Source organism: Anabrus simplex, chromosome 8, assembly GCF_040414725.1.
Source record: "Anabrus simplex isolate iqAnaSimp1 chromosome 8, ASM4041472v1, whole genome shotgun sequence".
Taxonomy (NCBI): domain Eukaryota; kingdom Metazoa; phylum Arthropoda; class Insecta; order Orthoptera; family Tettigoniidae; genus Anabrus; species Anabrus simplex.
Genome location: NC_090272.1, coordinates 180,632,431 through 180,657,455, shown reverse-complemented (window position 1 = coordinate 180,657,455; position 25,025 = coordinate 180,632,431). Strand labels below are relative to the sequence as shown.

The window sequence follows — 25,025 nt, the reverse complement described above, 5'->3', positions numbered from 1 at the left end:
TCATAGCATGTACGCGTAAATCCTGTGTCTTTGTAAATAGTAATAAAAATTATAAGGTGTCAGTTTTCTTTGGATGTATAAATATAAGAAAATAAAATTGACTGTTTATATCAAGCGCAGTATAAATCAAACCGGAATATGTTGAAAAAGTCTGTTTTTGTGATTATAGCGTTTTTTATTTATTTTTAATACTGTATCCGAATCAGCATTTTACTGAGTGGTGGAGGAGAGCTTCTTAATCACAATCGAACGACACTGCTCCACTTCCTTGCAAAGTGTGTTCGCTCTCTCGCTTCACTGTGACGTAAGCTGCCCACGTTTACGTCACGCCAGCCCGGCCGCACTGGACTGGCCTCAACGGGCGCCCAGATGAGCACCTCTGTTTTAGAAGCTCTATTGAGGGATGGGATTGTGACGAGTGGTTTGTTGAATGTGGAATGGCAGGGGGGTTGAGACTCAGTTTTGAGAGAGACGGAAGTTGATGACTTCGTGCGTGGCCTTAATTAAGGTACAGCCCCAGCATTCGCCTGGTGTGAAAATGGAGAAACCACGGACAACCATCTTCGGTTGAGAACTTTGCAGGTGTTTGCTACCGATGTGGTGAGCTTTGACCTTTTTTCTTTTAAGAATGGGCAGTCTGGGTATGAGGCAGCATTTTTGCCTTGACAGTTGGCGCACTGCGCCTGTCACGTGGAACTGTGCAGGCGATGTGGTGGTGATGACCACAACTATTTAACTGTAGGGAATTGTAAGACATGAAAGTCAGTGAAGGTCGTGGGCGAGGTTTCTTAAGGTTGGTGCAGGTTCGATTCTCGGTAATTGCAGATTTGGAGGCGGAGGAGGGGGATATCTGTGGTTACGTGAGAGATGTTGCTTTCTGTTGTGTTTCGGGCGATGGAGTTGCAGTTTATGCCAGTTGTGAGACTGTGGGATGGGCAATGGTGGTGTCGATACAATCTCCAAACTCACTACTCTGATGCTCTGCAAGTTGAGTCTTGCGTAGGGTGGTTGTACTACGCGGGCCGATTTGAGATCAGTTTCATCGCGGCCTACAAAATTTTTTGAAACTTCGAAAATGAAGGAGTCATGATGCCTGTAACGAATGTTTTACGGGCCCACCTGCCAAAATAAAAATTGGGGCCCCCTCAAATTAAATTAAAAACTTATGAACAACTAATACAAACGTAATTACAGCCATAGAATTAACGCAATATATTGTCAAATTGTATGAACAAAGGGAATATTCATTATTGTAACATTATTAAAAAGCGATGTTTTAATAAGTTGTATTTGACCAGGGGTAGAAGAAAATAGAAATAATTCAGTAGCCAGCCCCTTTTTATCAGGAGCCAGCACATTTTTCGCAAATATACATTATGAACACCACAGGTTAGACTAAGATAAAGCTACGTATTATTTTTGAAGTGTGACCTGAAGTAGTATCGTCTCAGTTCATATAAGAATGGCAATTTATATTTTAAGAGATACTAACCCAAATAATCACCAGTCACCTTCAAGGTCAGCGTCTTTTAAAATTACACTACACGTGCCTGTTTGATTTCCCACCAGTAACATTCAACTTGCTTAACAATGCAAACAAACCTTCAAAATCAGTGAGGGGTCCTTTTTTTTTTCTTTTTTTGCAGTATGATAAGATGCCATGAACAATGCATTCATATGCTGTAACATATTAGCATTCATTTTCTCGACGCACCTCGCTAAAAGTGCACATTCGGGATTTTTCATGAAACTTTCAGCCTCCTGCCGGCCCCGCTGTGTAGTGGTAGGGTGCCTGCCTCTTACCCGGAGGTAATGTAGTGTTTGTGGAATTATTTAACGTAGTAGTTCTCTGCATTTCTCCACAACTCTGGTCTGATCTTTGTACTGATGGCTGATCATCTGTAATAGAACTGGATGTGTCACGATATGTCCATATGAAAGGATATTTGTTTGACGGGTTACAACGATATCTCCCATGACCGCTAGGCAGCTCCCGCGCAGAACTGAAACGTCCAGTTCCAAGGTACGAAGAGCAATTACAGAACTCAAAACGCCGCCAAAAGCACAGAAAATGTTTATTGCACATATTTCAATATATGAGCTACAGAAAAAACGTGAAACACCACACGACTTGTTACTTTGTAAAGTGATGGGAGAGTACATGTAAGGGAACTCCGGATTTCAAACAAATTTTCAATACCGAATATGAAAATTCAGGCGCCAGGTAAAAATTTTCAGGCGCCATGGCGACTGGGCGCCCGGTATTTTTCGACCCCTGTATTTGACTGTCTCCGTGGTTTAAATGCGAAGCCACTGAACTACCAACCAACCGTAAACCACTTAGATATTCGTACTTAAAATGGGTGTAATTTTTCAGTAACGATAGAACTATGCTCTGTAACCGATACTGAAATTACAGTTATAATTATTCGATTACAACCCAGAAAAATATACGTAAAAAAAAATTAAATCAAAAACTGCTCAAATAAAGTTTGAAAAATATAAAACCGCACAACTGATCAGGCTATAAGTACACAATATTATTACCTCCGCGCAAAGAGAGCTCGCTCGAAACTGAGTTGACTACAAGTTATTTTCCCCTGTGGATGGGTGCGGTGGAATAATACCCACGGTATAACCTGCCTGTCGTAAGAGGCGACTACAAGGGGTCCCAGGGGCTCTGAACTGAAGAGCGTTGGTTGGCGACCACGGTGTACTTATCTGAGTTCTAGCTTTGCTTCCTATTACTTGTGCTAGGCTCCTCACTTTCATCCACCCTATCTGGCCTTCTTTGGTACACTCTTGTTATTTCCGACCCCGACGGCATTAGGTTTGCGAATCCTAGGGAGTCTTTCATTTTTACGCCCTTCGTGGCCCTTGTTTATCTTTGGCCGCTACCTTCATTTTTCGAAATGTAAGATCCCTTCCATTTCTTCTCTCTGATGAGTATTATATAGAGGATGGTTGCCTAATTATACTTCCTCTTAAAACAACCACCACCTCAAGTTATTGTAGGAATTACGCATTGTTGTCGAATAAACGTGCGAAAAAGTTAAATGATAAGGCAATTTTGTGAATGTCAGGTACACTACACATTATAATAATTTCGTATGGCTATTTCTAGCCGAGTGCAGCCCTTGTAAGGCAGACCCTCCGATGAGGGTGGGCGGCATCTGCCATGTGTAGGTAACTGCGTGTTATTGTGGTAGAGGATAGTGTCATGTGTGGTGTGTGAGTTGCAGGGATGTTGGGGACAGCACAAACACCCAGCCCCCGGACCAATGGAATTAACCAATGAAGGTTAAAATCCCCGACCCGGCCGGGAATCGAACCCGGGACCCTCTGAACCGAAGGCCAGTACGCTGACCATTCAGGCAACGAGTCAGACACTACATATTAAGAAAGTATCATTTTGATATTGACTTCCGTTGCTGTAATTATTTTTAAATAATTTGGTACAGCTCTTTTGTATATGAGTATGGTATGATCAATGATGGTATGAAAATTAGCCTTTCGAAGACTAAATTGATGTCAGTAGTAAGAAATCCAAAAGAATTGGAATGTCAGAATGGTGAGACAAAGCTGGAACAGGTAGATAATTTTAAGTATTTAGGATGTGTGTTCTCCCAGGATGCTACTATGTAGGGTGAGGTTAAATCGAGGTGCAGTAAAGTTAATGCAGTGAGCTCGCAGTTGCGATCAACAGTATTCTGTACGAAAGAAGTCAGCTCCCGGACAAAACAATCTTTACATAAAACTTTGCTTTACCGGAGCGAAAGCTGGGTGGACTCAGCATATCTTATTCATACGTTAGAAATAACAGACATGAAAGTAGCGAGAATGATTGCTGGTACAAACAGGTGGGAACAATGGCAGGAGAGTACTCGGAATGAGAAGATAAAGGCTAAGTTAAGAATGAACTCGATGGATGAAGCTGCACGCATAAACCGGCTTCGGTGGTGGGATCATGCGAGGCGAATGGAGGAGGATAGGTTACCCAGGAGAATAATGGACTCTATTATGGAAGGTAAGAGAAGTAGAGAGAGAGAGAAAAAAACGACGATGGTTAGACTCAGTTTCTAACGATTTAACGATAAGAGGTATAGAACTAAATGAGGCCACAGCACTAGATGCAAATAGAGGATTATGGCGACGTTTAGTAAATTCACAGAGGCTTGCAGATTGAACGCTGAAAAGCAAAAGCGGTCTAAAATGAATATGTGCGTATGTCTTTTGTGAGGAGTATGTCGCGGTGTTGCGAGAGACTGCAAGCTGTGCTGTGTTACATTCAACAGAGTTACAATAACTGCTGCTCGATGCAACCGAATGTCAATTCCTCTACGCACAAATGCAAAAACAAACTATTTCGTTGTGATCTGATCAGATCTGACCTATTCATGCGCAGATCAACCGCATAAAGTAAAAGCTAGATCGCAGAAAATTAACTATGATAAATATTCGTTTGTAAATCGGGGAATTGATGACTGGAATGCATTACCTGCAGCTGACTCAGAGCCTTTTCCCAAAAATCTAAGATGCTTCAACAATAGACTCCAACGTTCTGTACATTTTGTGTAAATTCCTGTGTGAAGGTGTCATATTTTAATGCAACGCTCAACCCACTGCAAACTGTAGTATTAAGGCATCTGAATTATTTAAGGTATGTGTGAATTTGTGCATGAACGTGCTGTATTTACAATGTTAATATAATAGTAATTGGACCGCTCAATCTACTGTGTCATAGTGTAAAATTTTGAAATACCTAAGGTACGTGTAAATTTGTATATTGTCTTCCGCGGTATCCCATTTTCACACCAGGCAAATGCTGGGGCTGTACCTTAATTAAGGCAACGGCCGCTTCCTTCCGACTCCTAACTCCTTCCTGTCCCATCGTCGCCAGAAGACCTATCTGTGTCGGTGCGACGTAAAGCCACTAGCAAAAAAAGAAAAGAAAAAAAAAAGAAAAATTGTATATGACGATGTTGTAATGTTAAGCTAGTAGTAAGCTCAACCTATAGTATTGTAAGCTGTAGTGTTAAGCACTGGAAATACTTAAGTTGCCTGTGAATTTGTATATAATGATTCTGGATTTAGAATGTTAAACTAGTAGTATTTCTTGTTTATTTTCTTTCCATGGAACTGCAGGTCAAGTTTATGGGAGAGATATCTGAACCCTTTGAAATCAAGACAGGCGTAAGGCAAGGAGATTGCCTATCCCCACTGCTGTTCAATTGTGTCCTGGATAAGGTCATCAAAGAATGGAAAAAAGAACTCGCAGAAAAAGGCATTAAAGACCAAATAAGAAAGAGAACATCACTGCTTAGCATTTGCTGACGATCTTGTGCTGTTATCAGAAAATACTGAATCGGCGATAATACAAGTTAACACTTTAAAAGAGGTAGCAATGAAAACCGGTCTGCAGATATCATTTGAAAAGACACATTTCATGACCAACATTAAAGGAACCCCAAGATACATAGTAACAACAAACAATGATAAGATAGATAAAGTTGTTAAATTCAAATACCTTGGTGAGATTATACAACCTAATGGGCTTGATAAAGAAGCAAACCGCGAGAGAGCCAGAAAAATAGAGCTTGCATTCCACCTTACAAAAAACACATACAACAAGAAAACGATCTCTATTAGGACAAAACTACGCCACTATCAGGCAGTAATTCAACCAGAGTGCTTGTATGCTTCAGAATGGCTGGGATTAACAACCAGGAAAGACATTGAAGAAATTGAGAAGAAGGAAAGAAAGATTTTAAGAAAAATCCTCGGTCCAAAGGAATGTACCGACACATATCGATTACGCAGTAACAAAGAAATATATAAAACATACAGTAGGATTTCAGATGCCATTCGAAAGCGAAGAGTTAATTTTTTTGGACATATTTCAAGAATGCCTGATGACAGACTTTCTAAGAAAATATTTAACCACTTCAATAAGCACAATAGGAGGGGAGCTCTTATGAAAAATGGTTTGTTAACACGAAGAAGGATTTGCACGAAATGAACATCACACATCAAGGCATCCACAATAGAACCACCTTCAGAAAAAGGTGAAAATACATTTAAGGGTTTCCTAGAGCCAGAAACGGCGACCAAGAAGAAACAACGATGGACGGCTGAAAGGAAAGAAGCAGCAAGCAGGAGGATGAAGGAGTACTGGCACCAAAGAAAACTTAAATCATGATGAGTTATTTACGTGGTCCACAGCTGGCCAAAATCAATAAAAGAAAATAATAATTTCTGTGCAGAATGACATTAGGCTAGATACACACTGCCTGACAAAAAAAATAAGCACCCAGAAGGAGTGGTGCAATATTATAATAATAATTCCTCTAACTCGCCTCATCAATTGGATACTGGCTGAGGGGACTTTCCCAGACTGTCTAAAAATTACAGTTACAATTCCTATGTTTAGGAATGGAATTGTTATGGATCCAGGCAGTTATCGACCCATTTCAGTTGATCCAATCATATCTAAGATAAAATAGCATTGTATAAAGGAACAGCTATCTGTATATTTTGAAAAGTATAATTTACTAAATGCCGCACAGTTTGGATTCAGAACAAATAAATCCACCATTAAAGCCTTAGAAGCTGTTGTGACTGAAGTAAAGGCTTTAAGTCTCACCACATTACAAGTGCTACACTGTTAGACCTCAGCAAAGCTTTTGATTCAGTACCGCACAATATACTAATGAGTAAGCTTAGCTACTATGACGTGAAAGATTTAGAGTTATTATTAATTACATCCTACCTCAATGACAGGTATCAAATTGTCCTGGTAGAAAATCAAAGATCTGGGGCTCTCAAAGTAAAAACGAGGGTGGTTCAGGGTTGAGTTATTGGAACCTTCCTCTTCATTGTATATATAAATGATATTGTTAGTAATTTACCCTGTAGGTCAGTGCTCTATGCAGATGATATTACTATCATAACAAGCAATAAAGACTTAAAATATGTTGAGGAGGAAAGGATAGAAATGCTACACAAATCATCCTCTTGGTTGCAGGCAAATAAACTTATCCTAAATAATAACAAGACATAAGTGATCTACTTCCATTTAATTAATTCAGGTCTGGGTAATAATGATCAAAATTCTGTCAAATTATTGGGATTGTATCTGGATTGTAAATTAACCTGGAACACACACACGCAAAAGTTATGTACAAAACTGGCTAAAGTGATATTTTTGCTTCGCAGACTTAAAGGATCAGTTAGTAGCAGTCAGATGATTAGAGCACATACTATGTCTTCTTTCATTCACACTTATCATATGGTACCATGTTATGGGATAACTCAACAGGGGCTCAAGATGTGTTCAAGTGAGAAAAGAAGGCAATAAGATGTATTAAAGGTAAGGCCACAAGGGAGTCTTGTAGACTTATGTTCCAAGAACTTGCAATTATGACTCTTCCCTCATTATACATTTATCATAGTATACTCAATACTAAAGAAAATCTCATCGACCTAACAACTCGCAGCAATGTACACTCATATGGCACAAGATATAGGAACGATTTAGATTTACCACATGTTAGACTGAGAAAAACATAAGAAAACTATAGGTATATTGGCATTAAATTATTCAACAAACTACCTGCCCAAGTAAAGGATATGCCTCTACGTAACTTCAAAAGAACCCTTAAAAATTGGTTGACATCCAATAGATTCTACTCAGTATCTGAATTTGAAGAAAAAATGACACTGTTTCAAGCGGGGGTAATAAAGGCTAACGCCCTCCTAACACGTTGGTAAATTAGTAGTTATGTATCACTCCCATGGACGAATAGTGTTATGTTTATTTTGACTTTTGTGTATAGAGTTCTATTTATTTTCTGTGCTTAATGAGATACTTGTAATATTTTGTAACTATGCACCTATGACTATGTCCATTACAACGCCAGTTGCCTAACGACAATAAAAATTATTCTATTCTATTGTATTCTATTCTATTCTTATCCCATTTCGGTATATATCCATACCATTGATGTGTGAGTAAATTATTAGATTTACAAGGATCTGTAATGTGTAGAATGCCCACCAGAGTGCATTCGTGATGACACCGTCCTGTTGTTGATAAGTTGTTACCAGTCAACTGCTTTGAGTCAGTTAAGCAAGACGTGCAGAGAGGACTACGGCCGCGTGCACACCGGGCGGAATTCGCATAGTGTGTCGCGTGTAGCGTGAAGATCTATGCTTAGGGCAAGGTGCGTTTCCTGTTCAACCTAAATCTCTACGCCGAAGACTCAGCTTAGTTTTATCGCTAGGCGTTTTAAGATGGTCACAAACTAATGCCGTTATCCAAGTACAGTAGAAACGATTTATTGGTGGATAACAGTTACTTAAAATTGAAAATTAGAAACAAGAATCTAAAAGTGGGTTCATGAATTTAATGTAGACCGAATTATTTTCGGATAATTATATCATTTGTACAGAGATGAAAGACGTTATCTCAATCAATTTTATGATTATTTGAGAATTACAAAAATACCTTTGACCTTTCAAACCCTGCAACTGAAATGTGGCGACAAGTAGCAGAGAAGTATCGGGAGAAATTGATCGCGAAGTTATTTCTGAAGAGTCAGTCCTGCAAAGTAATATCGAGCATCCCTCTGTATCGGGAGGATTCCTCTGAACCTTCTACAACTCAGTAGAATCCCAAGACAGTTCATGTCACTTCACAGGCGCTGTGTGCTGCCATCATAGCTCCAGAAAATGAAGAAATTGATCAAAAGGAGGTTCAAACTCAAGTACTCTAGAACGCGTAATTTTCCGAATATTAGTATTACTCACAGTGCTGATTCTGCTGCATATCAAAACGTAGTTTCCAAAGAATCTCAACCTTTCCATGCTAACGAACCAATATCGAATGAAAATTGTAAGATTGTTTTGGCATCACCGACTCGAAAGGATTTATCTGAAAAGAATAAGGAGACCGGAGATGAAAAAGTAAAGAGCATTCCAGAAGCAAATTATGCAACTAATAATTTAACAGCAAACACTTGGAAATTAAATGTCCGGCTAAATTACGCTCTTTATATTATAATTATAAATAGTATTTTTCAATATTGTTACAAGCTCTCGTTGATGCAGATGGCCAGCTGCTGGTTGTTGATATTGGGGCAGATAGATATCAAAGATGGAGGAAATTTTAGAATTACCTCATCACACAAATTATTGGAAAATAACACACTAAATGTTCCACCAGCACGAGAACTCCCACAGATACAGGATATAGCTCCTTTGGTCATGATTGTCGATGAAGCAAACGCTCTTTTACAGTAGTTGAAAAGGCCACATTTTAAAACAATTCTAGATAATCGAAAACGTGTTTATAATTATCGAATCTCAAGGGCAAGAAGAAGTGTAATGTGCATTTTGTATTATGTGCAGTAAGTGGCGGGTTTTAGTGAAATCAACAGAAACTGATGTTTCCAATGCAAGTAATATTGCGAAACCTATTTGCGTTCTTCACAACTTCAGATCAAAGCCTGCTAGATCACAACGGCCATCTGTACTCTAACGCCCCTCTTTGACACTGTCTCTTAGTCAAGGCCATCCATCAATGATTCACATCACAGCCTGCACGGTTGCTAGGTAACATCGCATCACTCGTGACGCAAATCTTCAGATGACCGCCAGCCATAAGACATATTTATGCCAAAAGCTTCAACTAAGGTGCAAACAAGAACTGAGTGGCGCCTTCAGTATCGTCAACTTTAAACTGATTTCAGCAAAGACTCGTTAGTGAGCAGTATAAAATGCCAAGTGTGAATATTTAGCTAGAAGACTAAGATGACCGTAGGTAGCTATATTCCCATAACTGCCTAAGATCAAAAAAAAATTAAAAATGATAAATATATTTAATCATTCTATGGTAGACGAAAAACCGGGGGGATCTAGCAAAACTGAACGGGGGTTGGGGAAAGCATCTCGAAAACGGGTAATGTGATAAACCTACGATGTACCAAAATCTCTCAAGATGTAACGTAATTTCACAAATATCACAACGATATGTTGTGTGTTTCTGGTAATAACTAGGGGGGGGGGGAACCATACCACTCACAACACAAGTATTACAAACGATTTCCGTCTGTAGAACAAACGAATACACCATAGGATGGTGAAAAACGCGCGAAAAGGCCCAACAAGTGTTGCCAGAGTCCACCAGATGGCTGTGAGTCGCTGCTCCCGCCAATCCGCCAATCCTTCCGTGGTACCGGCCAAGGAGGTCGCCCAGTGCTCGCAGAGCAAGCAAAACTTACCCTTGTAGTTTAGAGAATTCATTAATTTAACAAAATAAATGACAAAATATACAAGAGAAGTAATTAAAGAAAACTGAACAACAAAAAATTAGCCAAAGTCTGTAAACATACACATTCTCGTGAAGTTATTACATGCAAAATTGTCCAATCACCTTCCATTCCATTAATCTGCATTCGGTTGAACACACATGCTGTCTAGCAGTTAAAGAATCGCAACATGCAGTAAACACAGGTGCTAATTGAACTTCACATATCTGTGTTCTGGTTTAAAGATAAATAAAACTATGAACCTTACCTTCTCGCTTCTTTCTCTTGAATCTCCTCTTCCTTTTCCTCAGTCGTTTCTTCGCGGTGCCAAGCCCCTTCTCGTCTTCTTCCAGGTTGTTTTCAGAATTCGCCTCTTGGAGGCCATCGTCTGATGACTCTGACGATGACGGAAGGTGGTGCTTCTTGCTGTCAGAAGGCACTTCTTCTCTGTGCCCAACTCTCTTCTTTTCACTCGAAGGCATTTTGTTCACTTGTTCACACTCGGGTTTAGCCTGATCACTAGCCTCACACTCAGTCGTTTCACTACACTCTGGAATCACCATTATCTCCACAGAGAGTGGAGCACCACTACTATCTACACTAGTCGTCGTTACCTTAAGTTTGTTCGCATACATCCAAGGTGGCTGTGCTGAAGCTTTAAATAGTTTGATATGATCATGTCGTGACTTCTTGCGAAAGGTTCGAGACTTCCTCTTAACTTTTATAGCCCCCGACGTTTTGCTTGAATCACTTTCAATATCGTTTGTCGCCCCACTTTTCTGGTTTGAATCACTTCCAGCATTGTCCACCACTACACTATTCAGGCTACCTAACTGCTCTAGGCAGTTTCCTAGTTCAGTTTTCTCGAATGTTATCAGCAATTTTTGGAACTCTCGAGTCGCAGCTTTGCTAACAACAGGAGTCTTTTCACAGAGCATACTGGAGCCGGGAGCGGCTTCAGTATCAACTGAACTAGATGTGCGAGTGTGCACATCATTTGAAACTGTACCAGAGTCACGGGTTGTCTTATCAACTACTATGTTATCTCGCTTAGGTAAGGCAGAGCTACTATCTACAACCGTTACACTATGTTCTGTCACCTTATCTTTATTTGTGAGCATTAAACCAGACTCCAGAGTCTGTCCAGATAATTTCACAACCTCAACATTACGCACACCAGAATTCGTTTCCCTCCGTTTGCTGGGATCAAGAACAACGGACAAAGACTGAACTATTCTTTCTCCCATACTCACACGTTCGTTTTTTCTTACGTCTTTCATTCCATCCTTCATATACTCTCGGTCTCCGTTATCCCTTAACGAAGCACCCGAGTTCGAAACATCTGGACATTCAGGCTGCACAGATTGATTATTATCAGAAACATCGTTCATCTGGCCCTTAGTACACTCCGCGGCATCTTCAGGTTTGTCTGTAACAGTCAATTCATCATCTTCTAAATCTTCACCACAATCTGTAGCATAACTGTCCACGACAGCGGTAGCTTCATGTTTACTCGGAGTATCACAACTGGTCTCCGCTTTGCAGGCATTCCCCTCTTCACATTCCGATGGTTTCTCTGCACTCAGACTAGTTTCAACTTCGCTGCAACTTATCCTATCCTCATCGATTTTTAGAGCATCTTCATCGTCATCGTCTGACTGAGTATCCATAATGAAACTCGAACAATCATCGACGGGCTCCATTTGGGTCGCAGCTGCCGTTACAGTGAGTTGATTTCCTTCGTCACTGTTCATTTCGACGTTTTCCTCCGCTACATCCTCGTTCTGTTCACTTCCAGTAACTTCAGGATCTTGGCACAACGTACTGTTCACATTGTTATTTGCTTCATCTAGAACTAGGGCGGTTAAATTAATAGTTGCATAATTTGCTTCTGGAAGGCTCTTTACTTTATCATCTCCGGTCTCCTTATTCTTTTCAGATAAATCCTTTCGAGTCGGTGATGCCAAAACAATCTTACAATTTTCATTCGATATTGGTTCGCTAGCATGGAAAGGTTGAGATTCTTTGGAAATTACGTTTTGATTTGCAGCAGAACCAGCACTGTGAGTAATACTAATATTAGGCAAATTACGCGAACTAGAGCACTGAGTTTGAACCTCATTTTGATCAATTTCTTCAATTTCTGGAGCTATGATGCCAGCAGAAAATGTTGGGCGTATATCCTGATCGGAACATTCAGAAACAGTACGATTTACCTGGTCAGAAGAAGCTGTGCTGGTCGCAGAAGAGCCAATAGCATTTCGAAACCACAGCGCCTGCGAAGTGACATGAACTATCTTAGGATTCCACTGAGGTGTAGAGGGTTCAGAGGAATCCCCCGATACAGAGGGAGGCTCGATATTACTTTGCAGGGCTGACTCTTCAGAAATAACTTCGCGATCATCAGAATGATATCGACTGGTGCTAGGTCCCTCATCATTAGTATGATTATCCCTGTTGTTGGAGATTATTTGCCAATTTCTGTTCCCGTCTCTTGCAAGTTTTAACTTATTAATTATAGCCACATAGTTAACAGCACTCGATCTGTCAGTCGAGTCTGTGTCTTCGTCTAAATTTCCTGCAGGCCAGCTCAACTTCCTAGTCCTGGGCTCCGTTCTTTTCGGCGGAGATGGAGACAGTTGAGCAGGAGCTGACACTCTCCTAGCCAATACCGCCTGAGGTTTCTGTATTCCGGAGGAATCCGGAAGAACCTCTATACCGTTGTCTTCCTCGCGCCTCTTTATATCAGTAATTGTTGGCGACGGCGTATCGAGTAAACGATGAAGCTGTTCTTCTAAAGGATCTTTTTCGCAATTATCCTCAGAATCTTCAACGGTGACGACTGGTATATCCTCGCTATCACTGACAATTTCTTCGGCGTCACTTATGTCTTCATATAACGGAGGAGGATATACTGGTACAGAATTACTAGATGTCTGTGCATTGTGAGAACGCATTTCTAGATGAAAAGGATATTTCTGTTCATCGACATTTGCATTGTCTGAAGTAGAAACACACGTGTCGCTACCTTCTGGCATGTTTGAAGTAGAAACACACGTGTCGCAAGCAACTACGGAAGAGGTTCCTGGTTGTTCATTGTTCGTTGTCAACGTGTCCGTCAAATTCTGAAAATCACTCATACTTGTGCAGTTGTTCGGATTACCTTCTGAAGAATCATCATCTCCGTCGTACTGGAAATGTACGTGGTACTTAATGTGTCTACGAGGAGGCGGTTCTTCGTTATCATAAAGGAGAGGTGAACAATGGTCCTCATGGTATATTCCTCTCAGGTCGGGGCACTCTATGTCATCAAAGTCTTCTTCGTTTCTCATTTCGGGACTAGAACAAATATACTCACTGTGGAGATCGTAGTTAACTTCCTCCGGAACTGTAGGTGACGTCGAGAAAGGAATTTGATAAATGCCATTATTTTCGATGTGGACACCAGTGTCTTCTAATCTGTTGAGCACTACTCTAGCTTGCCGCGGCTCTCCGAAAGAGGAGGAGGGCTGCGGTGAAGGAGAGGAATGGTACTGCCCTCGTCCACGACACTTCCCTCGGCTTTTCACACCCCTACTCTTCGTTCGAGCTGCACCCCTACGTGTTGAAGAACTTCGTCCTCTGCTAGAACCTCGTCGTGATCCGCGCATGGAGGATACAGAAGTGGACGGCACAAAACTGGACTGTGGACTATCATGATCTACCACCGCACCTCTCTGTTCTCTTTCACGAATGGCCGATCGCCTGCTCGCAAGGTCACGAAGAATACGACTGCCTTGAGCAGCACCAACACACCAACTATCTTCCAAAGAAGTCGGAACGGAGGCCGTGTCGGCATCTTCTGCTTCCTGATCAATGTGCATCATGGCCGAACCCCGCATCTCTTCTCCGGTATACAACACGGAACAGTTTCCAGTCATGCAATCTTAGCGATTCAATGCTCATGTCTCTCTTCAAAAGAATGTCACGCGAAGCACTCTGAAAAGACAAAAACATATTTTATATAAACAGCAGTTCTGAAAAAGTACTTCACAAACACACATATTAAACACTGTAGTGTTAGTAAATTTAGCGTTTTGAAAAAAAATGTGAGTTAATTTTGATCTTTTTCTGCTATTGGTTTTACGTCGCACCGACACAGATAGGTCTTATGGCGACGATGAGATAGGAAAGGCCTAAGAGTTAGAAGGAAGCGGCCGTGGCCTTTGTCTGGTGTGAAAATGGGAAATCACCGAAAACCATCTTCAGGGCTGTCGACAGTGGGATTCAAACCCACTATCTCCCGGATGCAAGCTCACTGCCGCGCGCCCCTAACGGCACGGCCAACTTGCCCGGTAATTTTGATAAATAGGTAATATCGTTTGGTATTATTAATGCAAAATTAAAACTGCATTCGCACAGAGCTAATAGCAAAATGTGCATGAGTGTATTAAAATTGTACCTCTATTAATTGATATACGGTAGTCTAAAGTATAACACAGACAAAAGAACAAAAATATGTACGTTGTTGTTTATTATTATTGATTTATTATTTTTGCTAGTGGTTTTTTTAACGCGCAGCACAAGGCGACGCAAGGATGGCTGGGAAAGGGCTAGGACTGCGATGGTACCGGCCGTGACCTTAACCGAATTTATACTGATGTAAAATAAGAATAACAATAAAATAAAAATATACAAAATGAATTAATGACCATGAATCAGTGACACTGCTGGAGGAAATAATAGAAATGCTGTAACATATTGTTCAGTCATTTATGTTTTCCGAACACGTACAATTAACTTGTTTTACTGAAATATCTGACAGCGTCTACAATCTTGGTGGAAACTAAAAAAAAAAAAAAAAAATAATGCAGAGTTGCTTGGACAATTTCTGGTTATTTGAACTTAACAGTCAACAGCTGTTTCCAGAAGAAATATTAAAACATTAAAAAAATTGTATATGAAAAGAAAATCATCGGTTTCGCATTTATATGTATAAAATCAACTACGTTTTCTGTACGGCAGTGGGTCTGTCTGAGGATTTTTACTGACTTATCGGCGAACTAGAACTACTACTAGTAAATGTTTTCATTCATCCCCTGAAGGGGGAGGCGGGCCTCTTAAGACGGTGACGCCGTCTCTCAGGCCAGGGGATTTGTTACAGTGAAGGAGATGCACGGAGAAGGTGAGAGGATTGGCGGCCGTGGCCTGTACTAGGAACTGTTCCGGCATTCGCCTTAGTGCACGAGAATGGAAAACCAAAACCATTCCCAGGATTACTACTATTAATATACGCGCTCCTGGTATATGTTTAGACCAAACACCTTTGTTCGTATGGGCCGTAGCCATTACTGCACTACTCCTTCTCTCCAGCCGTGAGGTCCAACCCTGTCCCGTCTCCCGAATGCAGAGGCGTACAGCCACGATAGAGTCGTTGCCACCACTCCTCTGCTAGGATGGCCGGTCAGAGTGCAGAGCTTTTGGATCACGCACCAGACGGACTAGAGCCCATTTGGAATTTAAGCCCCCTCCCCCCGCCAGGAAGAGGAGTTTGGTTAGATTTGCTGGTACCGGTGCAATTTAATGCTCTTCACCCAACCGTTTTGTTGAAATTTAGTATTTAGGAGAAAATGCATAATTGAATGATTTGTTTTAGTGGGTATTGTAGTAGTTATTAGTGAGAGTGAATAATTAGTGAATGAGAAAATTGCGGACATTGGTCACCCATCCAGTGAGTGACTGGGCCGGATGTTGCTTAACTATTGGAGTGTAGTTTTATGAATATGTTAATAATTGATTCGTATTAATTTAAATGCAGTTAAATGGAGCAAGTCTGATTATTCACTAAGTGTATGGCTGACTCAGTAATTAATGTTTCAGATACGCGGCCGCGTTGGAATGGTCACCCATCCAAACACTAACCTCTTCTGGAGTTTACCTTTGATGGGGTAACGGGCATTTGTCTGGTAACTGCGCAGTGACTACACAAGTAAACTGTTGCGTTATACATTTAATGTGAGTGTGCAGGTGTTAATTTGGAAAACAGCATAAATGATGGCAGCATTTAATCTATGTGCACCGCTACGGGGTCCGGTTTCTGGTGTTTCTGGTGTTGTGAGAAGAGGTAGGTTTATGGGCTAAGAAGGCGTATTATTGGCCACAGAAAGTGAGATGAAAGGGGGAGATACTTGTAACTTGATGTGGTGCGAACTTTGCATATGTATTTCCTTTACATTCTAGTTTTCCTCAAAAACATTAACCCTTCCCAATGTTTGATAGTATCCATTATTTTTGTCATATTGACGTTGGTTGAGTTTATGGCTGTAATTATTATTATTTGCAATTCTAATAACCTATATACCAAATACGTACACAATTTCGTATGCAACTCTTTCCCGCTTACTCTAGGTTGCTTGCGCGAAATCGCATTGCCCGCCATATGACGTCTTCCCTGAAACTATAGCTACGTTATCCTATCCATTGGCCCTTTGCTTTAGCTCAGGCATGTCAAAATTCAAGAGCTAATGGACAACTGTGCGTGTACGATAAATAGCTGTTCCGAGTGCTAGGCCAGGATGTTATCAGATAGTACAGGCCTTTCACAAGCCACTTTCTTAACTACGGTACTCCGCACAATACATGCATTTACAGAGTGCGGCAGAAATACCTGACGAATTTCAAACGTAAATAACTCAGCAACGCAACAAGCCATTTAAAGATGTGTTGCACAGTTGGAAAGAGTTGTGTTTGCCATTTGCGCCACATACACATACACATTAGGTTTTGAAAATAATGTCATCTAAATGCCAACCGTCCTGTTCGATGCACCTCTGAAGCCTCTCTCTGAAGTTCCGCATGACTCGCTTGAGCATGTCTTATGGTATTGCCTCGATTTCTTCACGGATTGCAGCTTTCAGGTCATGTAGTGTCCGCGGCTTACGTCGGAAGACGCGATGCTTCAAATATCCCCAGAGAAAGAAATTGCACGGGGCGAGGTCAGGGGAACGGCCTGGCCATAGGACGTCACCCCGTAAGGAGATGAGAAGTCCTGGAAACATTTCTCTGAGGAGACCCATCGATGCCCTGGCTGTGTGTGCAGTGGCACCATCTTGTTGGAACCACACAGCAGTCTGTGAGTGTCGGCTGCAGGAAGTTGCCCATAACAGAATGGTGTTCCTGCTTGGAACCTTCATGTCGACCTAAGCCAAAGTGTCTGCGAAACAAACGCTGTGTAATGGTAACAGAATCGGCATTTTTGAAATAAGTCTCAATCACGAAACCTCGGTTTTCACCACTCCACGCCATGTTACCAGCTGGCTGACTGACTGACTAGCCCGGACGAGACTATGCACGTGTTCTCCAAGGCCAAGACCAAGACTGCGCGCTAGGGATGTGCCACTCGACCGCTTGCTCGAGCAGGCTCGAGTGCTGACGTCACGAACTGGTGTGTCGAGCTTGGTCGAGCAAGATCGAGCAGCACAGAATTCTCTCGTGACGTAGGCTTGCAAGCTGGTCTTCACATTCCGGCACTACATTGTACTAGAGTAATTAGCGATCATTCTACAGAAGTACAGACGCACCATAAGTCGTAGTGGACGCATCAGTTTATTAAACGCATATATGCCCAGAATAACTTTTTGTTATCAAATTGAACTGACTGCTCGACATGAAGATGAGCTCTGCATAGTGATACTATTTCTGTGATTTCCCTGTCCTTACTTGGTCGCTACTTCCATTTCTGGTTCTTCTGATCATTGGATGTATCATTTTAATAATACATTCTTTTCAGTTTTATTGTAGTGCTGTAGTACTATTTCTTATATACAATACACCATTGGTATGACGGGACCGTCGATATTTTTATTTGTATCCATTCAATTTATAATTATTTTGTTGCCGTATATGCTAATTAGAAAAAGGGAAAGGAGGGAGAATAGTAATAATAATACGAAAATTTGAACAGAACTGAAGTCCTGAGTCCGATGGGATATAACTGAACTTTCAGGATTTTTAAAATGATATCTCACAATCCGTAGACATTGAATGATGCGAAAATGCATCACTGGACACATAGAGCTGGTATTTTCTTGTAATTAGTCATTAATAATTCAACATATTTCGATACAAACTTACTGCATTACCATGAACATGCGGTATTTGACATCAACGAGCAAAAAGATTGCAACTCAACTGATTTAGTACAAGGATATCACTCATAGATGGCGGGCCATACTCCCGCTCGAGTACTGCTCGATCTACATCGAGCTGTGACGTCATCAGCTCGAGCTGCTCGAACTGCGCTCAAGCCCATCCCTACTGCGCGCACCACGACAATAACACCTGTTTGAAAGATGTGGCCAATGCGACCTTTAGTTTGCTCCAATCTACTGTATGTAACATAAATGGCAAACCCTACTCTGTTAAACTGCGCAACAAAATTTTGAATGGCTTATTGCGATGCTGAGTTATTTACGTCTGAAATTCGTCAGGTATTTCTGCCGCACCCTGTATTCTTTCGTATACGGACGTGCATAATTAAATTTGTTCAACACGACGTTTGTATAAAATGAGCGAAACATCTTGCTTTGTAATCACTGTGTACCAGGAGAATCATTACTTTAAAGGTTGCCGCAAGCAATGAAGTACAAAGTAAAATACATTTATTATTTAGGTGTTTAACAAGCTCAACTCTCCCGTGAACAATTATAAAGCAGAATAATGCCGAATACTATGACGCTACTATATCGCTTCTAATGCAAAACATAATATTTTATACACTTAATCGAAAGAAAATAGGCTATTATAGAAGTAACATCTCTTCCAGCAACCATGCTGATTCAGACGTACACAAACACAAACATGCCCTAAGAAATTACTGTGTCAATCCTTATGCCACAGCCTATGCAAGTGAATATTTCAACCATTACTTGTAGACCAAAACAGGTGACTGGAGCCTGGCACCGGTGGGCGTGCACAGCCCTGAGTCAGCAACGTGGGGAAGTACAAGCCGACAGAGTGCAAACGACTTGCGCCCTCGTGCACAAGTACACTGTCTGACAAAACAAAGCACCCAGAAGAAGTGGTCCAATATTATCCCATTTCGGTATACATGCATACTATTGATGTGTGAGTAAATAATTAGGATTTTCTGAACACTAATACTGAGAGTTATGACTGTTCACACGACCATTAATATGAAACCAGAACTTTTACGTACGAAAATACGGTGTTCGGTGCTGCAATGACATATGTCTCACCATGCTAACACCTGAGATTCAGACTAGCGACTGATGTTTGTCAGGTCGAACACATGGAGGCTGCTTGGAAGGTCAAGAACTATGTCCAGGTCTGCCATACTGCAGAACCCCGCTCTTGGTTTATAAGAGAGATGCTGTACTGCTTTTTTCACGCATTGCAGTCGTGACCACGTGGACGAAAAACTTCTTGTCTGAATTTAATGAAGGGTTCTGAGATCTCTCTTCGCTGCGAAGTGAAATAGCAAAGAGTAAGTTCATCCCTATGTAAATAATTGTGCCAATTTTTGCGTACACTTGTAGTTCTAGCAACAAATGTATATGGTTGTAATTATTTCGTTTCAACCGTTCTTTCCTATTTATTCTGCGTCGTTTTCGTTCTGTCTTCTTCAAGACATACAATCACAGCATATGCAAGCAATTCATCTATTGAGGAAATTTTCCCCATGAAAAACTTGTGCACATCTACACTCAACCAGAAGATAATAATATGACAGTTCGATCTGTATATGTGTGGCGAGGAGCTGGTACAGGTAGAATTGTCTCAAGTCGGTCTGATAGTTCAAACTGAAGATGAAACTGTAGGTGTACGGGGGGCCCTCAGGTGAGTACAGGTAGTTAATATATTTTCCAACAAAATCTCTTGTTTCGCCAGTACTTTTAGAAACCTACCCTTCATTCAGAACTACGTAAAACTAGCTTAAGCAGGCTCATCGGACAAAATTTTGGTCACCCTAGAGCGCACAACCCGTGCTCAACCACATCCGTGCGAGCATAAGCGAGCAGCGATCAGTGATCAGTGATCAGTGAGACATTGAAGTTTCAAGCGGACAATGTACGTCAACATAAGTAGATGTAAAGATGTGACAAAGTGGCAAAAATGGGCAATCGTGTTAGGCCGTACCCATGGACATCTGGTGCGTGAAGTTGCTGGATTAGTTGGTTTCAACGTGTTTACAAGCAGTGGTGTACTAAACGTGGCCACGAAACACGACGTCAGAATTGTGGTCGGAAAATGATCCTGACTGAGAGGGACCTGAGACGCGTTTCACGTCTTGTAAATCAAAATCGCTTCCAAACCCGACAGGAATTGCTGCAGGCAGTGTATGAATGTTCATCCCAACCTGTCAGCGAGAGAACATTGCGACGGGAACTGCATGCAATGAACATTTGAAGTCAGTCACCTCGCAAAAGGCCACTGCTCACACTGGCACATAAAGCTGCGCACCTTAAATGGGCTAGAAGTCATCGAACGTAGAGAGTAGCTGACTGGCGTCTGACGAATCACGTTTTTGCCTGTATTCCAATGACGCGCGTCGTCGAGTGCACTGAAGGCCAAATGAAGAATTTTATCCTGGATGTGTGCAAGGTCAGGTTCAAACCGGAGGTGGGTCTGTGATGTCTTGGGGATGCTTTTCGGTTCTGGATGATCAGGTGTTGCCTGTCAGTCAACATGATGAGTATACTTTTGATAACCCGATTTTTCAAGATGACAACAGCAGAGTTCATCGGTCTGGACGCATATGTCACTGGTTTTATGACCACTCTCCCACCCTATTACATTTCGATTGGCCTTCAAAATCTCCTGACTTGAACCCCATTGAAAATCTGTGGGACATGTTGGGAGAGCGAGTAAAACGCCGACCTCAGCATCCCCGCAATTTGGTGGAATTGCGCGATCAAATTTTGAGCGGGTGGCTGCGACGTACTTGCACAACTTTGTGGACTCATTTTCTAACCGAATCCAGGCGGTTATTAAGTCCAGAGGCGGACTTACACGGTATTAAACGATAGTGTAATGATTTCTCCAGGTGTGACTAATTTTTTGTCCGGCGAGCTTATAAATCATTTTCAACTGTAGATGCATACCGTAGCTAGAAGTCTCGAAGAACGTCTCCTCGACCAAGCGCGCGTACGAGGGGAAACTGGATACGAGTCGAGATAAATCACTAGCTTTATCTTATCAATATTATTATCTACCAATCTAAACACTTCATGTGAAGAGGAAGAACTTACTGATAACTATGTTTAAAGATCGCTAACACATTACTTATTCTTTAATCAAAGAAAATATTGTATTATAACCTGCTAATAAAATCTCTATCACCCTCTCTCTGTACCCCTGACTGGGTGTGGTGGCATGTCGTGTGGCTGCAGAGTTCTCGCCATGGTCTCCTATCCTGAGACAGATATGCGTCGCTTGATGTAAACGTCCATCTTCATCTGGTCAATCCACTTTGTTGGCGCTCTGCTTTGCAGTGTTGCTACCGAGTGTATGATACGAAGCAGTGAATCGAATCATTCACCTGTCCCAGTGAATCGAATCGCAGTAACGGAGAACTCACGGCGAGCTCACGGCATACGATTCAGTTGACTCGCAGCAGACAGTGCTGAGTGGCGCACTCACAGATCAGTGAGACACAATACACACAAGGTTCATTATCGTGACACTGGACTTTGGCGGGGAGCCGAACTTCCGCTGCAGCGAGACATACAGAGCCATGGCTCACTAAAAGAAACTCTCGTTCTCAGCTCATTTGAAAATAATACCCATGGCATTCACTGCTTCTTCTAACAAGGAGGTTTAAATTTATAGTTGGATTTATTTGCAGAGTTAAAAGGGTAGTAAAACATTAATTCCAAAGTTGATAGTAAGCACGTAGGTTATTAGTTAAATGAACATTAGTATTATAAATCAGTTGACATTCGACAATTAATTCAACTCGGCTATCCTATGTCTATGAGTCATGCTCATGACCGGACAAAGTTGTGTTTATTCGGAAGACCCACTAAGTATTCTCTCAGTTCGCATGTCGCATCACTGCACATTACTTCAATCATAGTCCTCGGACACTCCCGGCACTAAAAGCCATAAGACATTTCATTTACTTCAATCATAGAATTGCGGGGTCACCGGTGTACATGGACAGTGAGTAAATGAAGCGACTGACGCAATACTTGACTAAAAAGACGTGGAATCAGACAACCATGAATACAGCGAAATATCCAAGTTCTTTAAAATCATTTAAGAAAAAATAGGCGAAAATTGATACGGAATCCGCCTAGGCGACAGACCTAAATGCAGATCACTGATGATTGTGTGTACAGATATCCTTAAATTTAATTCTATATACCGGTATACTAATTTAATTGAGTTGTCACTGTAGGGGAAAGGCTTTGTAATATCGAAACTTGATGCGAAGAGGTGGCTGGAGGAAAAATCTGAATCTGAAAGCTAGATGGCGCATGCGCATAGGAAACAATTCACAGAATGAAGACCAGATGGCAGCAGCGAGCACTGATTGCTGTTGCTGCTGTCCTATCAATACACAGATGTAATAGGAACGGTAACTCTTAATGTGGGTCCACCTCTGTGGTGTAGTGGTTAGTGTGATTAGCTGGGAACCCCGGAGGCCCGGGTTCGATTCCAGGCTCTGCCACGAAATTTGAAAAGTGGTACGAGGGCTGGAACGGGGTCCACTCAGCCTCGGGAGGTCAATAGAGTAGAGGTTGGTTCGATTCCCAGTCTAGTAACCGTGGATACAGTGATCCGATTAACGGCACATTAGAGTTCTTTCTTTCTTAATCTGCTTACCCTCCAGGGTTGGCTTTCCCCCCGGACTCAGCGAGGGACCCTACCTTTACCGCCTCAAGGGCAGTGTTCTGGAGCATGAGACATTGGGTTTGGGGATACAACTGGGGATAATGGCCAGTACCTCGCCCAGACGGCCTCACCTGCTATGCTGAACAGGGGCCTGGGTGGGGGACGGGAAGTTTGGAAGGGATAGACAAGGAAGAGGGAAGGTAGCGGCCGTGGCCTTAAGTTAGGTACCATCCCGGCATTTGCCTGGAGGAGAAGTGGAAAATCACTTCCAGGATGTCGACTGTCAGTTGGCAAGGTTCTTGCAACCGTTCTTTTCGATCGGCGAGGCATTAAGCTGATTGATTTTTTCAATTAAAGACGCACAATCAATGCTGCTTACTACTGCGAGCTGTTGAACACGGCGAGGGTTGCATATCGCCGCAAAAGACGAGATCAACCGATTCGACAATGCGCGGCCCCACACTACGTCTCCAAGCTACAGGAAACGCACTAGACTACACTTGATCATCCTCCTTACAGCCCTGTGATTTCCATTTGTTCGGACCGCTTAAGGAAGCTCTAGGAGGGCAACGATTTGAAGATGACGGGAGTGTGGAAGACTTCGTGCGCAACTGGCTGGTGACACGACCCTGTTCCTTTTACGGTGAGGGCATCAAAAAGCTGCCCATACGCTGGGACAAATGCATTTCCAAAGCAGGAAACTATGTGAAAAAAATTGTAATTGCCTTGTGTTTTTTTCAAGAAATGAATTTCAATAAAAAATAAAATCCCGTTTATATTTGATCCCCTCTCGTAATAATACCTCAGCCACCGTGTGCAGGTATTTTAATACGACGCCATTTAGACTACCTGCGCGTCAATTCCGGCGTTTTGGTTTACTCCACCAGATAGCAGAGTAAACCAGATCTCTGTTGGACGACCTATGAATAGGTTTAAATTTTGTGGGATAAAAACGAGAGATATTTTACATTTCGACTCTATATGACATCGAGTATCGAATGGACTTCTTTCCCCCCTTCAAAAATCCGCCTACCTCTGCCCGATTTAAACCCGTTATGCTGAGTTCTAGAGGTCGTCACTTAACCACTAACCCAAAGAGCAAGCTATCGTGACACAGAATAACAAAAACAGCAAATGCGGCGAGCTGTCAAAGCAGAAATATTGGGGGCGTGCCTGAAAAGATCTGCACCACCTTGCCACAAGGGCACGAATTTATCTTCTTCTTCCTGGCCTTTTCGTAGTTACTTTTTGTAAATTTGGCCCAGTTTTATGGTCGGATGCCTTACGTAACGCAAACCCTATGTAGAGGGATGTATGCGCAATGATAGTGTGTTTCTGTGGTGATATGTAATGTGATGTGTTGAATGTATAGGAGGATGTTAGTAACAAAACCAGCTGGCCCACGAGCTAGATAAATTACCTAGAGATTACAATCCCTTATCCGACCGGCAAATCGAACCAGGTGCTCTGTGAAACGGAAAGCGCTATGCTGACCATGCAGCCAAGGAGCCGGACAAGGGCACGAATTTATATACAGTAATAACGTTGACTAACGCTCCTCGACAATGGGTACGTGAAAGGATAAATTTTAAGACACTTTTATTGTTTGGGTTGAACGCGTTTAACACAGACAGTATTTAACTTACGGTTATGACCACACACTAAAATGAAACGTAGTTTTCATGAAATAGCACTTTAAAGTAAGGCAAAATTTGTGCTACATATGTGACGTCACACGCATACTCTGTTACAAGATGGCGCTGTGCTGACTCGCGTGTGCAGTTGAAGGTTAGCTGTTGTTGTGAATAAATTGTGGTCAGTTGTACAGAATAACAAACTTCATAATGGAAAATAATGATTTGATTCGGGTTCGGAAAAAAA

The 25,025-nt window shown here is 41.8% G+C and overlaps 1 protein-coding gene across 1 annotated transcript in view; it reads right to left on the bottom strand.

Annotated features, from left to right (window-relative positions):
• Positions 1-14,227, bottom strand: part of LOC136879357 (mucin-4) — a 235,416-nt gene extending 221,189 nt beyond the window's left edge. Inside the window, exon 1 of the mRNA XM_068229088.1 lies at positions 10,576-14,227. Coding sequence (XP_068085189.1) covers positions 10,576-14,227 — 3,652 coding nt within the window. The remainder of the gene's footprint in view (positions 1-10,575) is intronic.
• Between the last annotated feature and the right edge of the window lie 10,798 nt (positions 14,228-25,025).